General features: G+C 38.7%; 1 protein-coding gene across 1 annotated transcript; it reads right to left on the reverse strand.

Annotated features, from left to right (window-relative positions):
* Positions 1–4,649: 4,649 nt before the first annotated feature.
* On the reverse strand, positions 4,650–8,201 carry LOC110947921 (green-sensitive opsin). The gene is made up of 5 exons (XM_022189255.2): positions 7,749–8,201; positions 7,433–7,601; positions 6,287–6,452; positions 5,692–5,931; positions 4,650–5,143 (listed from the first exon to the last, which is right to left on the reverse strand). Exons 1-5 carry the CDS (start codon positions 8,110–8,112, stop codon positions 5,045–5,047), a joined length of 1,038 nt encoding a protein of 345 aa, XP_022044947.1. The 5' UTR covers positions 8,113–8,201; the 3' UTR covers positions 4,650–5,044.
* Positions 8,202–8,482: the final 281 nt, after the last annotated feature.

The following is an 8,482-nucleotide window of genomic DNA, read 5'->3' on the forward strand; positions in this document are numbered from 1 at the left end:
GAGGAGCACAATTGCTGAATGGTGCTTCACTAGTCTTGGTTCTGATTCTGGGAACACACAGTAAACCTGTCCTTGATGATGTGAGGGCTCTGGATGGAGCTAATAACTCCAAGATGTATTTTGGTCCAAGAACATTCAGTGCTTTGTAGACCAAGAGTAAGATTTTGAACTCTATCCTTTGACTTACATGAAGGCAGTGTAGTAATCTGAGGACCGGTGTAATATGGACCAGTTGCCTGGTGTTAGTTAGGACTCTGGCAGCAGTGTTCTGGATCATCTGCAGCTTCCCTTAATTCAATTAAACTCCCCAGTTTGTTCAGTGGTCATTCCAAGAATCTTCACTAAGGGGCTTTCCTAGAAGCTTCAATAGAAAGCGGCTCAGCTTAATTTTTAGGCTTAGCTGTCTAATGAAACCCAGGTACAATGGACTCAGTATCTTTAAAAGTCCAATAAAACTATAATGTGTTGCGATCCAGTAACAGCAATGAGGAATTTATTAGAAATCCAGTTATTGACAACAAAAATATAGTCATGAAGAAAAATCTGCGCACCAGGCTCTAAGGATGTAATTTGAAGGTTTGTATAACATCAGCAGAGACATTATGTTAATGAAAATGTGCCTAAGTGACAGCATGTAGGAGGAAATAAAAAACTGGTCTCAAAGCAGAGCCCTGGGGCACACAGTGCTTGACAGGGGGCACCACTTAGGTCTTTTATCTATCTAGACCCCCTAAGAGACCGTTATCAAGAATATGTCAGGTTCAATAATCATTAATTAATCAAATCTATTTGTATTGATCAGTCTCACTATGAAAGTCGTAAACTCTGACTTCCCTTCAGTTCCCCAAACAAAGAAACACACCGTAGAATCAATGATAATTATATACAAACATTTATTAACTAAGACTACGAACAAATAATGAACAACAATGATGTAACAACAGCAGACAATGAAAAAAAACAGATGAATAAATGCAGATAAACAAACTAATGAACTGTGATCATCACTGGAAGCAGTTAGGAGAAAGATAATGAATTTAGAATTACTTTAAAATTGGGAAATCAATTGTAATTTGTAAATCCACCTGTTTAGCAGGAGGAAAAAGATACTTGCGTAGCCTTTGTAGGAGAGAAGGGGAGGCTGCTGCAGTATGTGTAGCTCAGATGATCTGCTGGATGAGTTGGTTCAGGAACGCAGTGACAAGAAGGCGCTTTGGCAAGTTTGCATTGCCAAAGTGTGCCGAACTGAAAACACTAAGAGTTGAAGCTCATAGTAATAAAGACAATATTCATGCTGTTGTAGTATTAAAGTAAAGTTAACTTAAGGAGTTGAACTTTAAAGAGTCCAACTTTAAGTAAAACATAGGAAAACAAAGCCCTAGTTCAAAGTTAAGCATATGTTTCCTTGAGCAATCAAAAAAGAACCCTTTTTTAAGGCTTTGTTTTAGTTTTCTCAAATGAGCCCGTTTCAAAAGAGAGGTGCAAATATAAGAATAAAATTACAAATTGTAGACTTAAGACTACACGAAAGTAAATTTATAACATAGCTAAAAGACAAGCATATACATCCAATAATAAGTAAAGTAAAACCTAGCAAGTATATATGCTTAGTGTAAAAAGTCTCTCTCTGCCTTTATGGCTGTGGTCTGTGACAGACAAAAGGGGCGTGTTTGTGTCTTGTTTGTTCTTCTCCACAAACACTTCAGATTTGATTCTTCTTCCCCACTGGTTCTACTCAATCTGGCATCAGAGACTGAGCCCAGATCATCACTCCAGTGATGCCGCATTTCCTTAATGTCCTGATTTAAATTGTTCAATCCATTCCTGTATAGCAACTTCTGCGTGTTAGGTAGGGAGATCACTGTGAAGAATGCAAATCCTCTTCTGAAGAGGTGTGGTTTTCCTCACCCTTATCAGATTCTGGCGGAGGTAAGAGGCATCCTGTTGTCTCCAATGAGCCATGAATGGTCCTTTAGTGGTAAACAAATGATTGGCAGATGTTCCATTTCTAATGTGAGTTTTGGGTGAGCTGTCTTCTGAAATGTTGTCTTACTAAATTTATAGCTGTGAGAAAGGGTCTCTGGATTCTCTGTGTGTTGCTCTGTAATGTTCTGCTTCTCAGTTCATTATTCACATCCATATAGTCCTCTGTGGCTGCACGGTTTGTGTCCCAGCCTGGGCCATGGATCTTTCTGTGTGAAGTTTGCATGTTTTCCCTGTGTGTGCGTGGATTGTCACCAGATTTTCTGGCTTCCTCCCACAGTCCAAAAACATGCTGAGGTTAACTGGTGATTCTAAATTGTCCTCAGGCGTGAATGTGAGCATGTTTGTCTGTCTCTCTGTGTAGCCCTGCAACACACTGGCGACCTGTCCAGGGTGTCCCCTGCCTTTGCTTTAAATCAGCTGGGAAAGACTCCAGCCCTGCTGTGACTCTAATGAGGATATAAGGCCTTAAAGGATCAGTATGTTGGATTTAGTGGCACCTAGTGGTCATGTTGCAAATTGCAGCTAAGTCCCTCAGCCTGACATGTCTTAGCGTATAGAGATTTTTTATTTGTGTGTGTGTGTGTGTGTGTGTGTGTGTGTGTGTGTGTGTGTGTGTGTGTGTGTGTGTGTGTGTGTAGTCTTTGTTTCCTAAAATAATAAATAAAGCAATAATAATAATAATATATTATTATTATTATTATTATCATTATTCAGATCTACCTTCGGTTGGTCACATGATCTATGCAGACATCCCTCACTGTCCTGAGACGTCCTGGACCTGTGCACTAATCATGGTGTCTAATCAGCATCTTGATATGGCACACCTGTGAGGTGGGATGGATTATCTCAGCAAAGGAGAAGTGCTCACTATCACAGATTTAGACAGATTTGTGAACAACATTTGAGAGAAATGGTGATATTGTGTACATGGAAAAAGTTTTAGATCTTTGAGTTCATCTCATAAAAAATGGGAGCAAAAACAAAAGTGTTGCATTTATATTTTTGTTGAGTGTAAGATTCCATTTATGCCCTTGGAAACCCACCAAATCTTACATAATAGTCCTTTAAAAATGAAATAGACAATGTTTGTACCAGTTTAACTAAGAGGCTTAAATGAACAAACTGCTTTTATTAAGTTTATTTGGTGTTGTAATGTGTAGCCAAGTAATAGTATAAAAATAAATGTGACTTCCAGCTTGTACATAAATACATAATTGATGAGGAACTACTTAGTACCCCCTCAATAAGGTTCTTCACCGTACCTTGACCAGATATGATAGTTAAGCAAGGAAATAATAAAGTAATGAGGAATCATACTTAAAGTGATTATCACTGCTTGAGGGGTTCACCAGTTATGGATGCTGAAGGAATTGTCATAATTACTGTTTTGTACCAGTCAGTATTTGGATCAAAGTTTGTGAAGGATGACTCATGAAGTTTGACTCATTTACTGATAATTTTGAACTAATCATGACCCAATGATTTACTAATCCTTGATTTAGTGTACTAGTAACTAACCTTGATCTACTGCATAGTGGTGGATTCAGAGATATGAGCAACGTACTTATGAAAAACTTAAGTATCAGGTTTTAGAGTAAGGTTTGTTCTTCATTTGTTCATATGACTTTGTGCACAGTATTGCACAGGAGTATTGTTAAGTGTTACCCCATGCGTGGACGTGTATACGTAGGCCATATAGTCACTGATTACATGTATACAAGGTAACGTTTAATATTTTTCAGGACTCCCTACATTCTTACATCTTTGTGCAACCTGTATAGATACTATCATTTGAACAGTTGCTTCAGTTGTGTTTGTACATGTCTGTTTGTATGCATATACTCTCCTGAAAATAAATGTGATGTTTTAGTCCACTGAAATGACCTGGAGTCAAATTCCTAACATACTTAGCCAAAAATAAAATAAAATAAAAAAATTATTAAATACTGTACTGTGAAAATTGTAGGCTCTTCTGTCATGCAGCATATGCATGTGTCTTGTGTCTGATTAGTCACAAATTCATTCTGCAATACGATATACACAAATATAAGGAACAATCTCCAGTGGCTAGGTGGTACGCCATCTACAGAGCCTTGACCTTGCCGTCAGGACATCAGTCTAGGTTTACATGAAGAGACAGAAGCACTTGAGACCATCTAAATCCACAGAGAACTGTGGCACGTTTTCCAAGATGCTTAGAACAACCCTACTTCAAGTACTTTGAAAAACTGTGCTCAAGTGTACTGTCAGATAAAAACTACTCGTCGTGGCAACATTTTCAGGTGACTTTTGTTATCCCTTTGATGTTTTGAGAAATTCTGATGATCAGTAGGCAAGAATGCTTGATGGTTAAAGTGGATTTTAGTTATTAGTAGCTATCTAATGCACTAAAAATGTTTTTAATTTACTTCTCAAGCATTACTATGTAATATACGTGTATGTGTCATTGTAAAATTACATGTTATTCTTTCAAATACTGAAAAAAAGGTCTCCTGAACTAATCTCTCCTTCAGTAAGGTCTAAATTGTGTATTCATCCTTGTGTTTTTAATGGTGATCATTTTAGTTGAGTACTTGTTTGCCTCTTAATTATGAGAAAAAGGTCACATCTAAATTACCATACAGTATGTTTGACTGTAATATAAGGAAACAGAAACCAGGAAATCTTTTCATGCATGCATTTAATATATTTTTTCTACACTTTTTTTTGTTTTATAAAATATTTACAGAATATTTTGACAGAAGCTAACAAATATGCAAACCTCTCCATGTCATAAATATACAAAGGTGATTCTCACCCACTCATCCATCCAAACATTTCACAAGCAACTGTGAAACACTTCAGACTGTGTTTCATTTTGGAGTCCAGTTTTTATGCCAGACACACACAACAATTAAGAATGTGTACAGTAAAATGTTGTCAGTGGCCATATGCCAAGATTAATGTCCATTTGTTGAGATGAGCGTGTAGCCATTTGCTTATTTCCATGTCGGGACAGCCATTCAGGATCAGGAACACATCAGGAAGGAGGGTGTCTGGAGCTGTGGAATTATGATTCTTAAGACGCAGTGGACACCTCTGTCTTGCTTGTTGAGACTGAGGTCTCATCCTCAACCATGCCACCCATTCCAATAGTGCTCAGCATGCAGTTACGGAACTGAAAGGGAGAAAAACACACAGTCAAGATGTTAATATTGTGCATATGTCACAAGAAGAAAACAGATTTTGAGCTCATTCTAAAAGAATTATTCAAATTTTACTATATAGTTGAAATATTGACTTAAAGCTTTTTCTTTCAAGTTCTTTGTAGGTCTCCAGATCAATGGGCATATGAGCAAAAATCTGAAAATTTTGCTTCATCTGGTGGTTTCAAAGAAAGCAATATGTTTTTTGTATTTTTTTTCTATTCTATCGTTTATTGAGGCCCCAGCCTCAATTCACTGGTCACCTTAGAAACTGCTACAGTATAGACAAATAAAAGACATTTTTAACTGTTTACAACCACACTGTAGTATGTTATAAGCCAGTGTAGCTGATTATTTGTGTTCTTTAGTGCTTTAGTTCAGAAGACTTCAGCAATATGACATCTAACTTCCAATTCCGTCACCATTTTTTCCACCCTTTGCTAATACTAATACCCCCTATACAGAACTGCTGCTGCCATAGCAGAGACTGTGATTTGCAACAGTGTAATAATAAACTGACCTGTTTGTTCATAAGGATGTAGATAACAGGATTGAACAAAGCTGAGCTCTTTGAGAAGAAAGCAGGGATGGCCATGGAGACGGCTGAGAAGGCAGCTCCCTTGTTGAAGAAGATCCATGCAGCAAAGCTAGCATATGGGGTCCAGGCAAAGAGGAAGCCAAAGACCATCAGGACGCACATACGTGTGACTTCCTTCTCAGCCTTCTGGGTGGATGCAGAGTCCTGCTGCTGGGCTGCAGCCTGAAAATGAGGCCGTCATTGGTCAGTGACTGTGATGTGCACTTTTAGTTGAATTAATGCAACACTGGGACCAAGATTTTAACCATTATGAATGCCCAGTGAGATAAATGTTCTCCTTGCATACACATACAATAACAAGACGACAGATAATGGGCTCTGAGTTTGTGTTGTATTTTCTGTAATGCTTTAAAACACTAATATGAACAACTACATACAAAAGCATCACATTAAATTAAAATAACTGAAGACTTCACAGTAATTTAATACAGCATTAGTGCTTAGCTTGTTGATTCATTATGCTTTCTGATGTATGAATGTGAGAATATAATGTAAGAGGAACCTAAACTCCACTTACGGCTTTGACTGTCAGCACAAGGCTTCCATAAGTGAAGAAAATGAGGAAGACTGGAACACAGAAGTGGCAGCTGAACAAGTACAACACATAGGATTCGTTGTTGTAAGCTGGAGAAAGAGTGTAGTAGTCAGGTCCGCAGGACACCTGGATACCCTCAGGGATATATCTGTGAATACAAGGCATACAAAGTTAGAGGCTTGATATTCAAGCTTACATTGTGTATTCTAATGTTTCCATCTACAGTTCTGAGACAAGTCTACTGGGTTCCTTGGTGATTCCAAAATATTTCTTTTCATGTGTGAAGGTGAATGGTTGTGTGTCTCTCTGTATAAGCTCTATAGTCAACTACTTTGTGGTCAAATGTGTGCTGGGATATGTTCCAACTCCCAATACTACAACAAATCAAAAGGTTTTGCAGGTCACATTGGCTGAAGCAAAAGATGTTTCCTTAAAGGGATACAACCAATCCGCATTGTCTAAAAGGCTAAAAGGATGTTGCGAGGTTACATGCAGTGTCATCTGCAGGATTTTCTAAATAATAAAACAGGCATTAAATGTTTAAATCAGTTGATCCTCAATAGTAGAAGTCTTGATTAAACCCGAGAGCAAAGAAATAAACATCCTGTAGTATTTTTTAGCTGTATTCTGGCAATTGGAAGTACATATTTATTTTATTCTCAAGAGGATTCAGAAAAAATAGTAGAAAATCCTGTGTCGGTTTAGTAAATGTGCAGCTATTAGATCCAAGATCGGTGCTTTAAGTATCAGTGAAGAAAGGCTAAGCTTTTATCCCATTTTCCTTTTCTCCTCCTTCTACTTTTGAACACTGTTCTGGTGGAGATTTTCAAGTAAATCTCATGAGCATTTCAACTCATTAGATGAAATAAATATCTTACAATTTCTCTAAAATAAAAGATTTAATCTGTCTTAAGCCACAGTCTTAAGGCTGTGGATCATTGTCATCCACTGCATACAACATCATGCCTGCATGGTGTAAATATTACATGTAGCCGGTGTGGTCGCATGTATAGAGCTCAGTATTGTTGGGAATTCTGGTGTGGAGAGAGTTGCAATAAAAGATGCTGTCATTCTCTATTCTATCCCCCAGATGTAGACTGGATCCTGCCATGCATGTTGAGGATTTACCTTGACCAGCCGACCAGGGGAGGAACAGCACAGGACATAGCCATGAACCAGGTGAATCCGCAGCCTATCGCAGAGTGGGTGGCTGTGAATTTGAAGCTGCCCATGGGTTTACAGACGACAATGTATCTCTCAACGGCAAGAACCACAAGAGACCACAGAGACACTTGACCTGTTGAAAGAAACAGAGCAGAAGTTGTAATGAGGACCTTCAAATCCTGTTACAACGGAGCTGATTTCGTTTTATACCCTCACTCGCTAAAAATAAAATTGGGAACAGATAAACAATGCACTGATCTACATGTGTGCTGAAGTTTACCTCCGAGTGTAGCCATGAATCCTTCAATAGCGCAGCTCAGGGGTCCCAAGGAGAAATAGCCCACCATGCAAGAATAAATGGTGACTGTGAATCCAAAGACAACCATGATGAGTCCAGCCACGGCCAAGTTAACCAGGATAAAGTTGAGAGGCTGTCGGAGCTTCTTGTTCTGTGCTGTGACCACCAGTGTCAGAAAGTTGATGGGGAATCCAGTGCAGATCAGGAAAAACATGTACAAGCCCAGAAGTTTGAATTGCCATGGGTCTGCCAGGTAATACTGTGGATATTCGAAAGGACTCCTGACAAGCCCCGTCCTGTTGTTCATGGGGATGTAGAAGTTCTTGCCTTCTGTGCCATTCTCCATCTTCGCAAGTTAGGATTGGACTGGCTAGAGTAGGATAATCTTGGAGGACTGTCTCGGCAGCAGAGTCGGAACTCCTACTTCTGTCGTGTGACTCAGCAGCGATGGTTTTATAGCCCCTGTATAATACGTTGAGCTAAGAGGATCTGGAAAATCAGCCCATAATCTCATGGTATAATCACCTGCTACTCTGTGATCTTTTTAGATTTTTTAGTTTTTATAGAACATGTTTGCTAATTAATGCCCCAGAATCGTGGAGGTCACGTAACATGAGAAAGAGGGACGGAAGGAGAGTCACACTTATTTCCTGTTTCCTTTTTTGTATTGAAGTCTTCCTCCAGATGCACTTTCACTGAACACTTAAACTGATAAA

The sequence above is a fragment of the Acanthochromis polyacanthus genome, chromosome 5 (genome assembly GCF_021347895.1).
Source record: "Acanthochromis polyacanthus isolate Apoly-LR-REF ecotype Palm Island chromosome 5, KAUST_Apoly_ChrSc, whole genome shotgun sequence".
Taxonomy (NCBI): Eukaryota; Metazoa; Chordata; class Actinopteri; family Pomacentridae; genus Acanthochromis; species Acanthochromis polyacanthus.